The sequence below is a fragment of the Sarcophilus harrisii genome, chromosome 4 (assembly GCF_902635505.1).
Source record: "Sarcophilus harrisii chromosome 4, mSarHar1.11, whole genome shotgun sequence".
Lineage (NCBI taxonomy): Eukaryota > Metazoa > Chordata > Mammalia > Dasyuromorphia > Dasyuridae > Sarcophilus > Sarcophilus harrisii.
Genome location: NC_045429.1, coordinates 321,716,272 through 321,738,593, shown reverse-complemented (window position 1 = coordinate 321,738,593; position 22,322 = coordinate 321,716,272). Strand labels below are relative to the sequence as shown.

The 22,322-nt window shown below is 36.8% G+C and overlaps 1 protein-coding gene across 1 annotated transcript in view; it reads left to right on the top strand.

Annotated features, from left to right (window-relative positions):
- Positions 1-10,657, top strand: part of SRP68 (signal recognition particle 68) — a 63,333-nt gene extending 52,676 nt beyond the window's left edge. The window contains exons 14-16 of the mRNA XM_031965850.1: positions 1,059-1,134; positions 6,302-6,354; positions 8,521-10,657. Of these exons, the coding sequence (XP_031821710.1) occupies positions 1,059-1,134; positions 6,302-6,354; positions 8,521-8,748 (357 nt within the window). The 3' untranslated portion in view covers positions 8,749-10,657. The remainder of the gene's footprint in view (positions 1-1,058; positions 1,135-6,301; positions 6,355-8,520) is intronic.
- The last annotated feature ends 11,665 nt before the right edge of the window (positions 10,658-22,322 follow it).

The window sequence follows — 22,322 nt, the reverse complement described above, 5'->3', positions numbered from 1 at the left end:
TCCATTTTTGGTATGCCCAGAATCATACTTAGTTCTGAGTAGCAAACAGAAATAAAATATATCAATATCTATATCTGTGTGGATAGCTATAGATAGAAAAAATAGAGAATAATCTTCAAGAAATTCAATATTTTGATAGATGAGGATTTTTTTCCCCATACACGGGGAAATTTTTTGAACTTTAAAGGACAGTATATAATGTGTTAAGTTTGTTGTACAGACCAGTGTAGGAAGAATTGAGTTTGGTGTTATCTTGGGAAGGGAGGAGGAGCAGGATGAGGGAATAAAAAATCAAAATCTTATAAATGCAAATGTTGAAGATTCTTTTTATATTAATTGAAAAAAATAAAATACTATTAAGTGGGGGTGGGGGTATGAATTAAATGTGAGCTGAAATAGGAAGACTTCTTAAAGGAAATGGGATTTTGAGGGTGTTGGCTATGAATAGAAGTAGCCAGATGGAAATAATTGTGATGTATCTGTTCAGCGAAAGGAGATTGGCTTATCTAGACTGTTGAGAAATAATAGGAGATAACATTAGAGAGAGAAAATGGGGCTGTTCGTGCCCATGCCAGGTGGAGGAATTTGAATATATAATGCCCCAATAAAGAATTTGTAGTTTCCTGATTGTCTTTTGAACCACATTAAAAATAGTGTTTTAGGAAGGCTAAACCAACAATACTATATAGAATAGGTTAGAAAAAGGTGATTTGGAAGTTTGAGAATAGGAAGCATAGCCAGGGACAGTTTAATGGATCTGCTTTACTCTGGGCCTCATTATGTCTGACCTATTTCTAAAACCAAAAAAAAAAAAGAGAGAGAGAGAGAGAGACAGGAAGAAAAACCCAATTGAATTGGTCTCCCCATGTGAAAGAATTTGAAGTTGTTTGTTTATAGGAGTAAAGTTCTTTGAAGATATTAAATGAAAAAAAAAAAAAACCCTAAATGATGTTATTTCTAAGTAGTGCCCATTCTAGCCTGTTTTATCTGCCATACTATAATATTTTGTTTTGATGATCCTCCTCTCATCATGAAAAATGTTTTCTAAAATGTTATAGGAACTACCTGATGTCCAGGAGTTGATTACTCAGGTGAAATCAGAAAAATACTCTCTGCAGGCAGCTGCTATTTTAGGTAAGCTCCCTACTTCTCAAAGATTATATTGAAAAGTCTATACTCTTTTTCTCTGTCCCTTTTCTTTCCAGAGTATATCAAACATCACTTCCTTGTTCTTCCTCTAAGCTGCTTTTAGAAAGTTATAGCTTAAGAATTTCTCCCTGATGATTCTTTGAAACATTTGAATCTTCTAATCCTTGTACTTAATGTTCTAATCCTTTACTGTTCTCTGTTGAGTACTAAACCAGATGATTTTTTAAAATATATATTTATTTAAAACTTATACAAAGTAAAAAGAGGAGAAAAAAAGTGCAGAACATGAGAGGAAAAAAATGTAACAAATTTCCATTTCAAGAAAGCATATATAATAATAAAACATTGTATTCAGAACTTCCTTGTAGGTTTTCATTTATTCTCTGTTCTTCTGCACTTTTTCCTTTTTTCCCCTTTCTGTTCCCTTCTCCTCCTTCCCCAAGCAGGCTATAGTTAAGCATAGATGTGTGTGGTGTTTGCTTGTGCACGCGTGTACATATAGACACATACATCTATATATATCTAAAACAATATTGTGGTTGACATATAATGCAAATTTCTTTCTTTTGATTGAATCTTTTTTAATGTTGACTTTGTCGGTGATGAATGATAATCACCCCTACTTTCTTCCTAATAAATTCTATTCTTGACCATTGTGTTTGTGTATATTTCTTGTTTCCTTCCTATCCTTGCTAACTCTTCTACTCGCATACCTTGCTAATATTTAACCTCCTCCCTTATCTCCCCCCTATTCTTTCTCCCCCTGTGTATAATGATCTGGTTCTGCTCATTTCACTTAGCATCAGTTCATGTAAGTCTCGCCAGGCCTCTCTGAGAGGTATGTAGTGGTATCTCAGAGGTATCTTAATTTGCATTTCTCTGATCAATAATGATTTGGAACTCTTTCATATCAGTGGAAATAGTTTCAATTTCATCATCTGAAAATTATCTGTTCATATCCTTTGACCATTTATCAATTGGAGAATGGCTTGAACTATTATAAATTTGAGTCACTTCTCTATATATTTTAGAAATGAGGCCTTTATCAGATCCTTTGGATGTAAAAATGTTTTCTCAGTTTATTGCTTCCCTTCTAATCTTGTCTGCCTTAGTTTTATTTGTACAAAAAAATTTTAACTTGATATATTTGAAATTATTTTGTGATCAATAATGATCTCTAGTTCTTCTTTGATCACAAATTCCTTATTCCTCTACAGATTTGAGAGATAAACTATCCTATTTTCTTCTAATTTGTTTATAATAGCATTCTTTATGTCTAGATCATGAATCCATTTTGACTTTATCTTGGTATATGGTGTTAGGTGTGGGTCACTGCCTAGTTTCTGCCATACTAGTTAACAGTTTTCCCAGCAGTTTTTGTAAATAGTGAATTCTTATCCCAAAAGCTGGGGTCTTTGGGTTTGTCAAATACTAGATTGCTATAGTTATTGACTATTTTGTTCTGTGAACCTAAACTATTCCACTGATCAACTAGTCTGTTTCTTAGCCAGTACCATATGGTTTTGATGACTGCTGCTTTATAATATAGTTTTAGATCTGGTACAGCTAGGCCACCTTCATTTGCTTTTCTCTTCATTAATTCCTTTGAAATTCTTGACCTTTTGTTCTTCTAGATGAATTTTGTTGTTATTTTTTAAAATTATTATAGCTTTTTATTTATAAGATATATGCATGGGTAATTTTTCAGCATTGACAGTTGCAAATCCTTTTGTTCCAACTTTTTCCTTCCTTCCCCCCACCCCTTCCCCCAGATGGCAGGTTGACCAATACAAGTTAAATATGTTAAAGTAGAAGTTAAACACAATATATGTATACATGTCCAAACAGTTATTTTGCTGTATAAAAAGAGTCGGATTTTGAAATAGTGTACAATTAGCCTGTGAAAGAATTCAAAAATGCAGGCAGACAAAAATTAGAAGGATTGGAAATTCTATGTAGTGGTTCATAGTCATCTCCCAGAGTTCTTTCACTGGGTATAGCTGGTTCAGTTCATTACTGCTCTATTGGAACTGATTTCTTTCATCTCATTGTTGAAGAGGGCCACGTCCATCAGAATTAATCATCATATGGTATTGTTGTTGAAGTATATAATGATCTCCTGGCCCTGCTCATTTCACTCAGCATCAGTTCATGTAAGTCTCTCCAGGCCTTTCTGAAATCATCCTGCTGGTCATTTCTTAGAGAACAATAATATTCCATCATATTCATATACCACAACTTATTCAGCCATTCTCCAATTGATGGGCATCCATTCAGTTTCCAGTTTCTGGCCACTACAAAGAGGGCTGCCTGTTGTTGTTTTTTCTAGGTTAAAATAGTTTCTTGGGAGTTTGATTGGTATATAAATAGATTAGTTAGTATTGTCATCTTTATTATATTCTCTTGACTTAGCCAAGAGCACTTAATATTTTTCCAATTCGTTAGATCTGACTTTATTTGTATGGAAAGTGTTTTGTAGTTTTGCTCATATAGTTCCCGATCCTCCCTTGACAGATAGATTCCCAAATATTTTATCCTTTCTACAGTTATTTTAAATGGAATTTCTCTTTGTATCTCTGCTATTGGATTTTGTTAGTGATATATGAGAATGCTAATGATTCATGTGGGTTTATTTTATATCCTGCAACTTTGCTAAAGTGGTTAAATGTTTTTAGTAGTTTTTTAGTTGATTCTCTAGGGTTCTCTAAGTATATCATCATATCATCTGCAAAGAGTGATAATTTGGTTTCCTCATTTCCTACTCTAATTCCTTTATATTTTGTTTTATTATTTCTTGGTTTCATATAATTTCACTGGCTTCCCTTCACCCAGTTCTAATTTTCAAGGAATCATTTTCTTCCTTAAGACTTTGGATTTCCTTTCCTAGTTGGTTGGTTTTCTTTTCATAATTTTCTTGTTTTTCTTGAATTTTTCTTTTTTTTTTTGTTTTGTTTTTCCTCAGTCTCTCTCATTTGATTTTAAAGTCTTTTTTCGAGTTCTTTGAATTTGGATAGGTAACCATATAACATTACTTTTTGGGGTAGGAGAGGCTTAACTTAAGTATCCTCCTCTGAAGATGAACCCCAGTCTTCCTATTCCCTTACTAACTTTTTATATTTGGGTTCTTTCTCCTTTGACTACTTGTTTTTTTGTTTTGTTTTGTTTTTGTTTTTTTAAGTATGACCTTGTTAGTGTAATCATCTGTGGTCCTGGAGTGAAAGGAATGGTGCTTCTGACTTCAGGTCTTCCTTCAGCTCTCCCCTTTGACCTAGAACCCCAAACCAAGAACTCCATCCTCCTAATAAGTGCCTGCAGCCAGCAGCTGCCCAGACCCACTGCTTCTGCACTTAACCTACCTGCGGTGGTTCTTGCTCAGCGCCCTTGTCAGCAAATGTTTTTCAGTCTTCCTGGGCTCAGATCTCAGTTACCCACCCTGTCCTGGAGGTGAAAGTCCCTTTATTGGTGTGAGACTGACCCAGCTAGCCCCAGGACCCCTCCAGTTTCAGTTGGTGTAAGCCAGGAGGTATTTATACTTCACACCAGACAAACCTCAGTCAAGAGTCTGTTTTGGATCTTCTCAGGTTGTCACAGAAGGGTCTCGACCCTTTATCTGTTTTTCACCAGTCTATGTTTGCCTTGAGGTAAAATTTTGATTTGTTTATGGGAAGAATCTGGAGAGCTTGAAATTTTCTGATCTACTCTACCATCTACCCAGAATTCTCCCCAAGCTATATGATTTAAAACCACATATTTTTAACTTTTTTTTCTTTTTTGGGGGGGGGGGGTCCTAGACCCCTTCTCAAAATAAAAAATGCTTTTAACTGTATAATTGACAATAGTATTAGCAGCATTTGTCTATCCTGTCAATATTCCCTCATTTGATCCTTACAACAACCCTAGGAGGAAGATGTTGTTATTATTATTTCCTATTAAATTAAAGGCAACAGAAGTTAAGTAACTTGCCTAGAGTCACAGAGCTCCAAGTCCAACACTATCCACTCTACCATCTAGTTGCCTCAAGATACAAAGAAAACTAATTATATTGGAAAACAGTTATCAAAATATTTTTTGAAAAATCAAAACAAAAAAACAAGCCTGGACTCTAGGCTAAGAACCCCTAACTTAAAGGGATTAAGAAGAAAAGTTGTTACGCTGATTTTTCTCTTTCATTTAACAAACTTATTAAACTACTTATTTTGCTAGTGTTAGAACCCAGGCTATTCCTACCAATTCGAACTTTCAGATTAGGTTCAGAAAGACAACTGCTTTCTCGGGTCTACTCTCCTAAACCTGGAACTCATGAGCTTCTATCAGTAAGCCAGCCAGGAAAGGCAATTACCTCAAAGCAAAAACATCCACTAAGATGCTGTGTCCTTTGGATTTAGTTGGACTTCTTGGGTCTACTTCTATCTACAGTTGGCTGTTGACAGCTAGGACCAGTTGTTACTTGAATCCAGTCTATTTTCTTTTCTGCTGCCAGAGACCTAAGCCTTTGAAGCTACCTTCTGCTTGGAATACTGCCTTTTTATGTTTTTCTTTCTGGAGAGCTTGCTCTCTACTTCCTGCCTTGATTTGATGACTCTCAGAACTGTTAAGACTCTTCAGTATTTGGACTCTAAAACCTATAAAGATATAGTCAGTCTTCTATCCAGTAGCTGGCTGCTTGCTCTGACAGTTGTTTCAGATAATTCCTTCAGGACATGTAGACATGTTTTTGAACTTTGTTAGCAAATTAGTTGCTCTTCTGGATACCCCTACTTTCTGTGATTTCAACTACCTGGGCTGGGCTAGGGGGTCAAATCCTTTCTACAATATTAGGATATGGAAGAAATACAAAGATAAGTCTAATTCCCAATGAAATGCTAGTTTAACTTAGACTAAGTATATTCTCAAGTTTTGTCTTTATCTGTCCTAGAAGTAGATAGGGGTCCTACAGTATCAAAGGCTTATTGTCGTGGCTGTGTGTTCCCTACATGTCTTTATAACTATCAGAAAATGGGGTCAACACCTCTTACACAAAAGATAACCTCTTATCTTGGGATTTAGGACTATAAACTGTCTTAGTTCATATTACACATAAATGTGTTGGATCTGTCTTGCATATATAACTCGTGTATTTTAAAGTTTTATTGTTTCCTTCTGAATCTTTCAGATACAAATGACCCTCATGAAACAGAATGTCCTTCCCAAATCAAGGACAATAAGGTAAGTCTATACTTTGATATTCTGGGAGGAACAGTGAGAGTCCAAAATTATGAGACTAGCTACTTACTAAATAATACTAGTTTGTGAAATGTCATTTTGTCACATTTCCCCAAAAGTCCTCTGAAATATCATTTCTGTAATGCACATTTATTAAGTCTCTGTGCCAATGGTCTCCAAGCTTTTTGTTGTACATACATATCCTTGGCGCCATCCATGACTCCTCACTTTCATTCACCCACATAGTCAAGCAACTGCAAAATCTTTACAATATCTCTCCTACCCCCCTCCCCCCACACCCTTCCTCATTCACACAATTAAGTTTGTAGGCCTTATCACCTGTTACCTAGATTATAGTAATATCCTATTTGGATTCCCTGCCTCAAACTGTTCTTCTAAAGCATAGCTCTAGTCATGCTGTTCTCCTTTGTTCAAAACTCCAGTGGTGCCCTCTTGACTCTACAAAATATAAACTATCTGGTTACAATTTAAAGCCCTTTTTATTGTACATACTTAACAGTAAAACAAACTTGAGCATGTACTTCCATTGTATGCACCTTTGTTTATAAATTACATACCTTTATTAATATATATTATGGGAAATAAAGATAGAAATTAAAAGGAATGTGACAAGGAATAAATATATTTTAAAAATTTTGTCAGTACAGAAACTTATTTATTAAAATAATCATATTATTGCTTTTTTCATTAATACCTAATTGATATTATAGTAAACAATGCTATTGAATGTGCTTCATTACTTTCAAAAAAATCTCTGTGATTTCCTAGGGAATAGAGTAATTTTCAAATATTATTCAGTTAATTTGATCGTTATCAGTTTTCACAAGAGAAAATTTTTTTTTCCTTTTAGTTGAAAGATAATTAATACAGTACCTGGTACATAGAAGGTGCTTAATATTTATTGATTGGTTCATCATAGTATGGAAATAACTACAGTAGGGAGAAATGTGAAAATTGTTCAGAAGACCATTCAGTATAGTAAGTGTACAGAACAACTTTCACATTTTCCAAACACAAAGCAAAAACAATAAGCAAAAGCAAATTGCCTCTGATTTCAACTCAGTAGAACATTTTCAATACAAATCTATTCTTTCTTTACATAATTCTGTTTAATGGATCGTGTCATGCCCTAGTTTTCTATCCAGTTTTGGATATTTTAGTTGTGTTTTTGTTTGAACATGAAGGACAACAGGAAGGCCACTATAACTGGGCTGTAGAGTGCAGAAGGGATGGACCAGACACTCATCCCCACCTCTCCCTGTTCTGGGTGGGTGGGGCCACAGTATGAGGGGCTTTAAATTGTAACAGATAGTTTATATTTTGTAGAGTCAAGAGGGCACCACTTGAGTTTTGAACAGAGAGACCAGCATGATTAGAGCTATGCTTTAGAAGAACAGTTTGAGGCAGGGAATCCAAATAGGATATTACTATAATCTAGGCAACAGGTGATAAGGCCTACAGACCTAATTGTGTGAATGGGGAAGGGTGTATGGGTGGGGGAAGGGGGATAGGAGAGATATTGTAAAGATTTTGCAGTTGCTTGACTATGTGGGTGAATGAAAGTGAGGAGTCGTGGATGGCGCCAAGGATGTGGATTTATAGGACTAAAAGAAAATTGATGCCTTCAACAGAAATAGGGAATGGAAAAGTTTGGAAGAGATGTGGGATTGGGGGAAAGATAATGTAATGAGATCTGCAGTGTTAATCAGAACTCAACCATGTCTGTTTATCCTTTTCAAATTACCTTGTACTGACCCACAGCCTGCTAAGCTATAAAGTGATATAGGACAGGAAAAGTGCATTGTGGGTAGAAGGAGGATTTTTCCCAGTGGCAACTGTGTAGTGCCATGGTAAGGCTATAATTGCCTTTCAGGCTGATCCTCCACTTTACAGAAGGGGAGAGACTGTCTGATTTTACAGTAGAAAGAAGGAATAAAATTGGATGATAATTGGTGAAAGGTAGATCCAATTTATTAGATTAGGGTTTGGATGTTAAACTATCTTTCCACTCTCAGTGGTTTTTAAGACTTCTTAAGTTTATGCCAGGACCCTCACTTTGAAGTCCATTGCTTTAGGCTGTGTTTAAAGGTGGGATACCAGTTGCTATTCATAATAACATCCAGGGTTTAATTTTTGTTTGATTTTCAGCCTCTTGTTGAACGATTTGACACTTTTTACCTGGATCCTTCTCTCGTCAGCAAGCAAGCCAACCTCGTTCACTTTCCACCGGGATTCAAACCCATCCCTTGCAAGCCCTTGTTCTTTGATCTGGCCCTTAACCACGTGGCTTTCCCACCCCTAGAGGACAAGGTGGAACAGAAGACCAAGAGTGGCCTGACTGGATATATTAAGGGCATTTTTGGATTCAGGAGCTAATTAATCTTCTGCACTGGGAGATTTAGATTCTTACTCTGTATTGTGAGAAAGCTTCAGAATATTAAATTCAGGTCTGAAATTGCCCAGGGTGGGGATCTTAACATCTTCCCTATATCCTCTGTGTGTATGCACTTGCATACGTAATCAATGTGTTTAGAGGGAAACCATACTCTTTTCCTGATCAGTGTGTGTGAATTTATTGTCTCCCTTAAGATCTGGGTAGGGGGCAATACAATTCTGTCCCATCAGACTCTTGGAACTTATATTTCTATCAGCAGTGCATTCAGGGAGAGTATATACCAGTCATGGACCACACCTAGAATCATATTTTTCCCATTAGTAAAATGGATTTTAAACCAAACTATCCTTCCTATTGGGATAATTGTTGAGCATCTAGAATCCTTGGATAACATTTATCATTACTATGAAAATGTATAAAATGTTGGTCCTGCCTTACTTCTCACTCATAACTCAGTTATAAAGAGCTGTAGTATAAGAAAGGATCTTTATTTTTAAAGGAAATATGTTCTAAAATGATGAAACCAATCCTTGTATTAAAAAGCAAAGGTAGTGGACACCATAATACATTTTTATATAACCTAATTTAATATTTAGTGGTATCTTCCTGAGATTAAACCTTGCTACTACCTTGATTTTTCTTTCTGGGGTGATACTTTATTGTGTCTCTGCCCTATCAAAGCCTACCTGGTAATTTTGCTATTGACAATGCTAGATAGGGATATATTAGAGGAGCCATCTTTAAAAAGAAAACTTCTATCCTGGTATTTCTAGAGACAGCTTACTGTTGTATTTGTATTACCCTTCCATTTTAAAATGGAGTTTCTTGCCTTGTCCATTTCAGCGTTCACACCAGAATTTCTCCTTTACCTCTTAATGTCACAGTAAGTTGCACTGAATGGAATTTTACTGTCATAAGGATTAGAATTTTTAATGAGCCAGTAGCAAGGGTTTATGCTGCTGTGTTTAGTATTTAAAGACAGTCAAGAAAATAGATTTAGCACAGGAGCATTTTCTCCAGATAGCCTAGTCAGCCTTTCACATAGGGTCACTGGATATCAAACAGATTTGTTATAAGAGGCTAAGACAGCCAAATGTAAATGTATGTACGCCTCCTGGTCATCAGATGCAATCAAGTTGTTCTTATGATTGGCTTTGTTGTGAATGAATTCAGGATCAGGATTCTGCACAAGCTACTCATATTGATCCCTGGACTGTTTTATACAATGACATTTTAGAAACCAAACAAAATACTTCCATTGGGATAGGAAGTGGGGAATGAAATTTTCTGATATTATGAATTTGACATGCTCTTTGTCTCAAATGGGTGACTTTCATGTTCCTTTGATTCATTGTCTTTTAACTACTCTGGTACCAGCAACAGTAAGATTTGATCCATCAAGAACCTTCTGTCTCCCAAAGTGGGGGGAAAGAAACAATTTCGTCTACTTTTGTATTTTTTAAACATATGCTTAGATTGGTCCTTGTTAATTTTCTTTTTAATTAAATCTGTTAGGTGTTCAGTTAGGGTGAAAGGGAACAGGGTTCCCAAGCAAGCAAGATTTAATCTGAAGAAGCAGATGTTAACTGCTGTCTCTTAATTTTAATTTATCAAGTAATGAAATTTTAAACACATCATTTGGCACAGGTAGTGATTTATCCCAAACTATCTTTCTGTTTCTGTTTAGAAAATGTTCTGTTTAGGAAAATGTTGAATTGAGTCAGTTAATAGATTGGCTCAGCCCCTCTCCAGCTGCTGTGCCTCCTGGCTTTTTCCTCCTTTCATGTACATTGTTTTGATGTCCTGTCTCCTTTTCCAATTTTACATTAAATCAAATGAGAGTTCTTTGTTTCCCTATTTAAAATAAAACATTGATCTGGTTGAGTTCTCTTCCTGGTTGCCCAGTGGGACACTTGTGCTTTTCTCCATTAGCTGCGAAGCACCAAATTGTTCAGCTTCCAGCAAATTATTGGGGACAGGAATTACTTAAATACTTATGCTTTTGAATTTCATGTCTTAAAAGACCACAGCTGAGCACGAAGGCCTTCAAAAAGCAAACGACATCATGCCTGAACTTGAAGGTTTTGTCTGTCCTCCTGAAAACTAATGACCATTATTCTTCCAAAAAAGAAAACTACCTCATTTTGGCTTCCTCGCTATGGTAATTTCTAGCATCTTCATTATAAAGAAATTTTAAATTATAAATTTTATTTAAAAACCAGTTGAGAAAAAAATGCCTAATTGAGTAACTAGGTGGCACAGTGGATAGAGTACCAACCTAGAGTCAGGATGACCTAAGTTCCTTGGATACTTACTACTTTTGTGACCCTGGGCAAGTCTTTAACCTCAGTTGCGTCAAAAAAAAAAAAAAAAAAAAAAAAACCTCAAATTAATTGAAAAGTTTGTATACAGTATATTAAAACAAATTCAAGGAACATTAACTTGAAAAACTTGAAATACCAGATGCTTAGGAAAATATCCAAAACTACAAAAGACAAAAATACTGGTTATAGCTGCAAAGGAATAAAAGATTCGTCTCTAAAATGTTCCCATTTTCAAAACAAAAATAATAGATTGGAAACTTCTAGAGTCCCTTCCTGGAAATAGGAAAAATCTGAGAAGCCTTTTTGATACAGGGGAGACCATATTTGTGCTGCACAATTATGGATGATATGCATTTCAGACCTTGAAAGGCATGAAAACTGGTTATTGTCAGTACATTATTGAGCACTGGGACCAAACAGTATGGAGGTCTGAATTAAACATGATTACAGTAGCTAAAGTAAGCTAGTAGCTACTTTAGCCAAGTAGCTAAAAGTAAAGACTACGATTAAGAAGGGAGAAATTAATCTAACAAAAAGATTGTTATGATTATCATGGGATTCCCCCCCCCCCCCCCCCAGGCAATTGGGGTTAAGTGACTTGTCCAGGGTCACAGAGCTAGGAAGTGTTAAGTGTCTGAGGTCAAATTTGAACTCGGGTCCTCCTGACTTCAGATCTGGTGCTCTATCCACTGCACTACCTAGCTGCCCCATCATGGGAATTTTTAATTTTCCTTGATATTAAGCTATTGAGAATTATTATAATCAGAGTTTCTCAAATGTTATCAATGAGCTGGTTTTGCTTTTCATTAGTTGTCCCATATTGTGGCAAACTGGTTGTGGTTTTGCAGAATGTATTGGCTTTATTCAGCTCCATTAACAATACCAATTTTTATATCCCAGAAGTCTAGTGTTTATGACCTTAATTTAACAATAGGCCAGTGTTGCCCTGGGGGGGGGTCTCATTTCTCCCAAAGATATTTTGGCAAGAAGCAACGCTTCTGAGAGAAAGACGGGTAAGTCCATAGATCTTGGCATAATCGATTGCTGTTTTCTTCTGTTGGATAAGACTGAGGTACCAGAAATCACCAGATATTTAGTCTTGAAACTAAGTTGTGTCTTGTCACATGTATCTCATTTGTACCTAAGAAGTTCTACCCCTCTGATAGTTGGTAGAAAGCTTTGGGCAATTCATTTGTGCCATTCCAAGTTTTATTTTCTAAAATCTTTATTTTGATGAGTCCTCCCCCTATTCCCCCCCAGTGTAGAGCCTTCTTTGATGATTCTCCCCCTCAGCTCTGACTTTGGGTCAGACTTGGGACTTTAGAGAAGAGGCTACTAGTTTCCATCTTCTTAACACTTTTGAGATCTGCCTTTCTACTTTCTAAATCTGTGTCTGTCTAAAGGTCTTCCCTATTCTCACAATAGTTTCCCTTGCCTTCCCATTCTCCCCAGGGGAAGTGTTTGCTCAGTAGGCCCCTGGCTGTTCTGAGGGACACCACTAGAATAACTTCTATAAGCCCAGCTAGTGTCCTCTCTTTTTTTTTTACATCCAAAATGTCTAATTCAAACTCCTAGAAATAAGGACAGCTCAAGTGGACCCTAAAAAAGAAAAAAACATTACTGAGTTACCTACTGTTTTTCCTCTACTGAAGCTGTGGAAATAAGGAAAAAGATGAGGTAGTGGGGTTTTATTTGGGGGGGAGGGAGGTTATGTTTATTTTAGCATAAATCCCATTAATTTATTTTGACTTTGCTCTTAAACCTTAAATATTTTATATTTTCTCATCTTTTATTTTAGGGCCTTATGAGCTTAAATTTTCTCTCTATCTCAAGTAGTTACCTTGGAGCAACTGTGGTTTATTGATATGATTATTATCAGAGCTCTGTTTGCAATTTGACTTTTGCATAATAAAGTTTCCAGATACTTGAACTTCAGCCTTTGCCCTTCAAGACAAGAAGTGAAAAAGAGACCAGGATAGAGTTCTCTTGATCCTGGAAATTTGATGTTTTGTCTTCATCAGGTTTGGGATAGCCACAGGCACTAGTAATCTTAGTGGCAAAGGTAATAGGATAGGCCTAGAAAGCTTATGAAAATGCCATAACTAGCGAATTCTGGACTGCAGACCTCAGAGAGGCACTGAGACTAAGAAAAAAATCACACAATTTAAAAATGATTTTCCTAGGAATTTTCAGACAACTACTATGAACTTGGCCAGAGCTAAAATGTACCTTTTTCTTGGGGATGAGAGGGAGAAGCCCAATTTAAATAGGGAACAAGAAAGGAGCCACCTCCGAAATGCTCTAGCTTTTCACTTTTAGTAAGCTACTGGTGGCTTTTGTGCAAGCCATTTATGTATGGTTCAGTAATGCCAGAAGAGTGACATTTTCACAAAAGGTCCAGTTTGTGTATTCATGTTTAATTTTAGTGGAAATAGTACCTCCCTCAACCCATGAAAGGAGAATGTGCTTATAGCATACATAGTAGACTTGTCTTTTTTTTCTTTTTCCTCCTTCTCTTTACCTCCTCATTCCCTCTGTCCAGCTGGATTCAAATTCCTATGTAAGGTTAAAAGGTACAGAGCAACATCATAGTTTTTTCAGTTCTAGCTGATGAGCAGCCTTAGGGAAAATCACAGTTTATTGGGTTTTATCCTCTAGTTTTCCCAGGACAGTACTATATTTGCCTATACTATTTCTCTGGCTAGGCCCAAAGCCAAGGAACATTCCAAAGTTATCCTCCCTAAAGCTGCCTTTCAGATTCTTTTTTTTGATACCTCCAGGGGAGTGACACCCAATTAACTCCTACCTGGCAGCAAATTATTTTTCTCTAATTGTAAATTTTTTTTCAAATCAACAGATATTGTTTTCTCTTCTACCATTTCTTCTCCCCACACACACACACACAAAAAAAAAAAATGGGGGGAAAAAAACCTATTGAATATGCAACAGCCATATTGGCTGTGTCCAAAAATATTTCTGTATATTGAGTCCATCTCCCTGTCAGAAAATAGGTAGCATGCGTTATCATTTGTCCTCTGAGATCACAGCAATGGCATTGATGGGTGGTTTTTAAGTCTTTCAAAAGATTTGTCTTTAAAATGTTTCATTGTACACATTGTTCTCCTGATTTTGCTCCCTTTCCATGAATCCATGCAAATCTTTCCAAATTCCTTTTGTGATTTTTCACAACATGGTATTCCATTACAGTATTACCATAATCATTTTCTAATAAGTATTTTTGTACATCTGGGCCGTTTTCCTCTCTTTAATCTCTTTTAAGTATAAAACTAGTAATGATATTGCTAAGTCAAAGTTTATTAACTTTGAGGGTATAGTTCCAAATTGCTTTCCAGAAGAGGAGGACCAATTTACAGTTTCACCAGTTGTGCACTAATGGGCCTGTTTTCCACAACCCCTCCAACATTTAACATTTTCCTTCTTTGTCAACTTTGCCAGTTTGATGGGTATGAGATGGGACTGAGGGGTCACTGAATTAATTCGCATTTCTTCAGTAATGATTTGGAGCATTTTAAAATAGCACACTCATTATTTTCCCCAAACCCTTTGGTTCATCTAAAGAGCCTCCTCCAGATGGAGCTTCTCATACTTGGTGGACCAGTGTGCTGAAGGAGCAGATACCCTAAAAAGTTCAGAGCAATCTTTGTCCCTACACAGAAAATAACTTTCCTGACATGGCACCCAGGTTATAGTATGTTAAAGGTTCCTGTTATGAGAATTCTAGGAGCTTGATACTTCTCTGCTATTATAGCAGTAATAGTGTTTACCTTTGTCTGCTATGAATATCAATTTCCTGGGAGGGATAATGAGACATGAATGCAATCTTTTTATACAACCTTTGTACTAGATCTCCCCTGTTCCATCTCTTCCCCTTCTTCAGAGAAAGCCAGTACTTGGTCATTAGCACAGTTCTGCCCAGCACCAGGGCTAGGGAAGAAGGAATATGTCTGAAAGGTAGCTGACCCTTCCAGGATGGCGGCCTCCACTTAGAAAAAAGGTACCCAGTGTCTGGGCCATGTGGGTGAGTCTGGGTGAGTGGGTGAGAGTAGGAATACAAATCCTTATACTTAAGTAAGCCAAGTTCTACCATCCCCATGGAGTCTGACTCGGGGAGTGGCACTGCCATTGCCTCTGATCAGAGTGTGATCCCACACTCCAGCCTTAGCAGTTATGGAAGCTCAGCAGCTCCACTGTTAAAGCCTTTCACCACAAGGTCCCTTAGCTTTTTGACCTTGTGATAGAAATCTTGCCCACACTTGGATTTTTGTCTCATTGACATTGGGTCACCGGTACTGTTCTCCATGGTGCACACTCCATTGTGCGCCTTTGCTCCTGCTTTCCCTCATCATCCCTGCTTCTTAGAATCTTGTTTGCTTGATACCTTTCCTGATCCCACCAAGAACAGGGCTGTCTTATATCTGTTCTAGAGCTAGGATGGCCCTGAATTCCCCTTCCTCATGTTGGATGTTGCTATTCTTAATGAGTGTAGGAGGAGAAAAATCTCCCTGTCTTGGTGAAGTTGACTGGGAGGTCAGGGGAAAAGGTGAAAAGCAAGTCCTTAGAGTGCAGACTCACCAGAGCTGTTCCTGCACCCATGGTAGAGCGGGGCTACCTTTGTTTTATAGGCTTGAGAGCCTCAGCTGGCAGCCAGTCAATGGAAGCTCCCCAGACCCATCAATTGCCTAAATCCATTGGCCAACAGTTGTTGGCCAGATACCAAGGGCTGCCCTGATCCACATCCTGTACACTTGGATTTAAGCTATAAACTTATGGAAATTTTAATCGTTATTCTTCCTTTCCTAATGAGGCAGCCAGGCAGTGTAGTAGAATGCTGGGCCTGGTGTCAGGAAGAACTGAGTTCAAATTCAGCTTCTGACACTAGCTTTAAGATCCTGGACTCGTGGCTGCGAGCTGTATGAATCAGGGTGTGATACCTCATCTGTAAAATGAGGATCACAATAGCACTTCCTCCAAGCATTGTGAAGATCAGATGAGAAAAGAGGTGTGAAGTGCTTAGTGCAGGGCCCAGCACATAGAAAGCTCTTGTCAAGGCCAGCTGTTACACAGTTGTGGATTCCTGATTTCTAAGTCGTGGGTACAAACAGGAAGTTTTCCCTGTCTTTGTGTTTAAAGATACTTGGATTAGATTTACAAGATATATATGTACACACACGTAGAGACACACATCCTGACATACACAGATATGCGTGTGAACGTGTACACATGGTGTTTCCTTGCTGGGATGGGCAGTTGCTCCCCACACACACACTCTTAGCTGGGACATCCCACTGGTGTTAGCCCCACCAAGGCTCGGTAGGCTGCCACACCTGGCCCAGCAAATGTATTTGTGCCACTTTGGCTGACAGCATCCTTTGTTAGGGGTCTGTGGCCCCTGAGCTCCAAGTCCCTGGCCCGCTACCATTGACCTGCCCGGTCTTCACCTTGAGTTCAATGGCTACATGAGAAAAATATAACAGACCCCTATGGCCGCCAGGTTTCACAAATCATTAGTTGATCTTTTTAGATTCCTCTAACAGTAACACTTGTGCTCATATAGATCCTGAGAAATGAATAGTAGCTATCCATTTCTGTATTGCACCTTCTGGGGTTTAGTTCATTTAATTTAAAAAGTGAAACGAACACCAAGTTACTAAAATAAAAAAATGGAAAAGGTGAAATTGCAATAAATGAAATATAAATAAAACTGTTAGAAAGTATGTTGTCCACTTACATGGTAACAAAACTTAGACATAGATGAATACTTTTAAAAATAAAAAAATTTAACAGAATAAGAAACAGATGATTTAAGCGTCTAATCTTAGAGAACCAGCAATAAATTAAGCTCCAAACGAGAGAAAATTAGACGCAGATAGATTTACAAATATACTCTTATCAAACACTCAAACCATTCCAATATTACATAAAGAGTTTGCAAAAATAGGGAAAGAAGGCATCTACCAAAATGCTTCTATAAAACAAATTTGGTCCTGATAACCAAACTAGAGAAATCAATTAACCACTTAGTTTATTCCAGTTAATTTGTCATGAAATGAAGATACTCAAAAGCTCAAGAAGCTTACATTCTAATGGTGGAGACTATGAAATAGATGATGAATGAGATTGTGATCCTCAATACCAATCAGGTACTGATCTCTGCCAAGAAAATGCAGTCCTAGGTGCTAGCCAGGTATCAATCCCTACCAAGGAGAGCTACATGCCAGAAATGAAGCCTTATGTCAAGGTCAAACTTTTAGGGTTTGTCCCACAAACAAAAGGAGGGCTGTATCTTAGAGGGACAGGTTGGGCTTCTCCTTACTCTGAGAGAATGAATCTCTGAAATTCAAATTAATTCTAAGAATTGTACTTGCGGACAGACACCATTATTCTCTCCAAAATTTGAGAGGCAGTCTTGTTCTGTAATTCTGAGGGGAGGAATATAACTTGAAGAGGTAAGAGGACAGAATTTAGTTTATCCTCATCTTCCTCCTCATTGGAGGGAAGTACTATAGGGATACTGGCTTTGACAACATCCACCAGAAAAAAATGAAGCTCTGGGTGTTGTAGCTTTGGTCCTAGTGACCAAACCTCTCCTCATGAGGTAATGCAGTAAGAATAGCTGGTATTAAACATTTCCCCCCCAAAACCTGGTATGGATTCTCCCACTACTGTACACCAATAAGGAGAGAGTGCCATACCAATGGGCTTTGGGACAGTGGTTATCTACTAATAAAATCTAGCAGGAGCCGACATAAAAAGAAATTCCATTAAAGATATAGGATTATAAAATATCTGAGAATCCATAACTACTTTGTTCTAGAGACTTTTAAATGTAGTTTATGCAGAAATAAAGGAAGACATAATTAAATGTTAATTCTTGATCCATGCCAATATAAACATAAGAATACATTAACTTACAGATATAATAAAATATCAGTTAAATGCCAAAGAGTTGCTTTACAGAATTAGACAAAATAACAATATTTAGACTGTCAAGAATATTAAGGCATATGAAAAAGGAAGGAATGAAAATCTAGCCTTACTAGATCTCAAGCTATATTATAAAGTAATCTTCAAAACTACTTGGTTCTAGTTAAAAGCTAACCAATGGAACAGATTAAGTAAAAAAGACATGGTAGCAATCAAACCTATTGCCATTTAGCTCAATAAATTCAAGGACCTGTTATTTATAAAAGTTGCTGGGAAATCTGGCAGAAAATAGAGCTAAATCAACAACTTATATCACACGGTATAACTCCAAACTCCAAATGCATATATAGCATAAATATAAAAGGTTATAATATAGAGAAAAAAGAAATTGGGGGAGTCATCAAAGAAGTTAAGATGGACAATTCTGATTATATAAAATTGCAAAGTTTGAGTAAAACGAACATAATATTAATAGGAAAAAATAAAATTGATACTTTTCACAGTAAATTTTTAAGAGTCTGGTATTCAAGGTTTATGGGAAATTAATAAATTGTTTAAGAGGTGTTTATAAACAGAGCAACAAACTGTGATCAACTGTATGAGGCAATGCTTTAATAAGAGAAATTCCAATTTTAAAAATCCTGAGGTTCCACTTCACATTCATCAGATTGAAAAGATGAGCAAAAAAAAAAAAAAAAAAAAGAAACTGGGTGTGTGACCTTAGATGAATCATTTATGCTCTCAGTCCTATAGACCCAAAGACCAAGTTTTTGAGAAGATGTCAACCTTCACTGATAGAAGGAATTTTCCTAGTTTGTGATTCCCTTATGCCAGAGAAGTCAGAATTTAATCTCTATTCTGTGTGCTGAACTCTGGAGATCCAAATGGAAAAACAAGACAATCTGCCTTCAAGGAGCTCACATTCATTGGTCTAGGGTGCCAGGGGTCCTCAAACTACAGCGTGTGAGCCAGATGCAGCAGCTGAGGATGATTATCCCCCTCACCCAGGGCTATGAAGTTTCTTTATTTAAAGGCCCACAAAACAAATTTTTTGTTTTTACTATAGTCTGGCCCTCCAACAGTCTGAGGGACAGTGAACTGGCCCCCTATTTAAAAAGTTTGAGGACCCTTAAGCTAACAGTGGGGAGGTTGGGTTCCTTCTCCATAGAATTTGCAATGAGAGAATATTATATAAGTGTAAAGATTATATAAAGTATAAAATGTATAGAAAGTGCAGGCATCTCAGGAACGTAGTTCCTTTCTGAGTGAGACAGGGAAAAAGTGAAGGGGAAATGTAAATGAAGAGGGAGACAAGACAGAAGAGAAGACTTTAAGGAAAGGATGAAGTCAGAGTAAATAGTCACAGGCAAAAAACAAAAACAAACCTTGGACTATGAAGGGCTGATTACAAAGAATGGGACGGAAGGAGAGGGAGCAAAAAGGAGGGGGAAGAGAGGAGTTTGGGGTTTAGTGAAAAAGGAGAGAAAAGAGGTTTGGCCTGTGAGGGTTCCAACTATATATAGATGTATTATTACTAAATGGATGCAACTATAGAAGTATCAGTCTTTTTCTTTCTCCTCTTCTTGTTCCCTATGAAAAGGAGGTAGGGGAAAAAGAGAAGAAACATGACATAATGGAGTTAAAAATAAACCTACCCACCCAAATTGTTGAAAATTAATGACATTCATTCTCCAGTTAATAAATGGTCAAAGGATATGAACGGACAATTTTCAAATGAAGAAATTGAAACTATTTGTAGCCACATGAAAGATGTTCCAAATCACTATTGATCAAAGAAATGCAAATCAACTCTGAGATACCACTACACACCTGTCAGATTGGCTGAGATGACAGAAAAAGATAATGCGGAATGTTAGAAGGGGTGTGAGAAAACTGGGAAACTGATATATTGTTGGTGGAATTGTGAATACATCCAGCCATTCTGGAGAGCAATTTCAAACTGTGCTCAAAAAGTTATCAAACTGTGCATACCCTTGGATCCAGCAGTGTCACTATTAGGCTTATACCCCAAGGAGATACTAAAGAAGAGAAAGGGACCTGTATGTGCCAAAATGTTTGTGGCAGCCCTGTTTGTAGTGGCCAGAAACTGGAAACTGAATGGATGCCCATCAATTGGAGAATGGTTGAATAAATTGCAGTATATGAATGTTATGGAATATTATTGTTCTGTAAGAAATGACCAGCAGGATGACTTCAGAAAGGCCTGGAGAGACTTAGATGAACTGATGCTAAGTGAAATGAGCAGAACCAAGAGATCATTATATATTTCAACAACAATACTATATGATGATCAACTCTGATGGACGTGGTTCTCTTCAACAATGAGATGCTTCAAACCAATTGCAATTGTTCAGTGATGAAGAGAGCCATCTACACCCAGAGAGAGGACCGTGGGAACAGAGTGTGGAACACAGAATAGCATTTTCACTCTTTCTGTTATTGTTTCCTTGCATTTTGTTTTCCTTGTCAGGTTTTTTTTTTCCTTCTTGATCTTATTTTTCTTGTGCAGCAAGATAACTGCATAAATATGTATATATATATATATATATATATATATATATATATATATATATATATACATTTTAACATATTTAACATGTATTGGACTACTTGCCATCTAGGGGAGGAGTTGGGGGAAAGGAACGAAAAAGTTGGAATAGAAAGTTTTGAAAGAGTCAGTGTTGAAAAATTACCCATGCATATGTTTTGCAAATAAAAAGCTTTAATAAAAAAAATTTTTAAAGAAAATTAATGGCATTCATTTAGTGTTGTTTGTCCTTTATTGTTGAAGACCAGTGATATCATGAAGTTAATATCTTGTCTTTCTCCTAAATTGGATTTAAATGAGGGAGAGCTGCCCCAACTCATCAGCTTTACTCTCTCTTCCAGAATCATCCAAGTCCAGTGACAGGACAAGGTAACTGGTGATGGCCCAGGATGCAGGACGTGACCTTGCCTTTCTAAATTAAGGTCTTCTTCAGGTCTCAGTTTGTCACCTATTCAGTGACTAAGGGTTAAGTAAAAAGTGAAACAAAAGAATTTACCCACAAAAGGGAGGAGGGTGGCAGAATGTATCAGAAAGCAAAACCCACCAATACTTGTTTACAAAAAACACTTAAATGTAAAGGTGTACACAGTTTAAATGAGGGACTGAAGCAGAATCTGCATCTCATTAGATGGATCCAAAAAAGAAGCAATAACCTTCATAAACTCAGACAAGGCAACATTAAAATAAAAGAGATAATGATAAAACAAACGAAACAAAAGACATGATGCTTAAAGACAACATAGATTATGAAATGATATCAATACTAAATGTATATACATTGAATGTCAAGGTATTTAAATCAATAGAGTGTGTGTGTGTGTGTGTGTGCGTGTGTGTGTGTGATGGACCCCTTTGGATGTCTGGTGAACTCTATAGGATTCTTCTCAGAATATATTTTTTTAATTTTATAATTGTAGGAAAAGCTAAATTTCAAAAAAAGGTTATTGAAAAATAAAAATGTAATGTGTTTCTCAACCAATTCCACAGAAGCCCTGAAATCTAGTCACAGATTTCTTGGAGATCTATAGCCCTGAGGTTAATAATCTCTACTTAAAAGAACAGCTAATCACATTATAGGAAGAATTAAGCAGTATGTTGTACCTTAGGGCACACCCCCAAAATTACACAGTGGATGTGTGAAGAATATTCATATGAAGGGAGATACACTTAGAAAATACCAATGGTCTAAATACTTGAGAGAAGAGGAACAACCACATGTCTGATGCTATAAGAAATTGATGTCTTCTAGTAATGATATCAGTCTGCTTACACCAGGCACTTCCCACTGATCTTATGGTCTTCACTATTTGCTACTTGATAGAAGCATGTTCTCTGTTGGACATGGCTTGATTGAATGCATAATCTCTGTCAGTTTTTGCCAGCTTAGCTGCATAGTCTCTGCTATATATTATTCTGCTGGATTTAGAGTCTCTATTAGATGTCACTCTGCCTGATTATAATGTTCACTAGATGTTGCTTTGATGTTTTTGTTATTAAGGTAGTCTATTATGTTTTCAATTTTCCTAATGCTTAGCCATCTCCAGTGCTATTATAAATCCAATGTGGTCATGATACATAATCTTTTTAATTGCTATAGTGTCTTTGTTATTATTATTTTTCATTTATATTTATTTTGGATATTGCCTATAATTTTCTCTTTCTGATTTATCTCTCCATGGTTTAGGTAGTAGGAGCATATTTGTTTCATAGAAGAGTT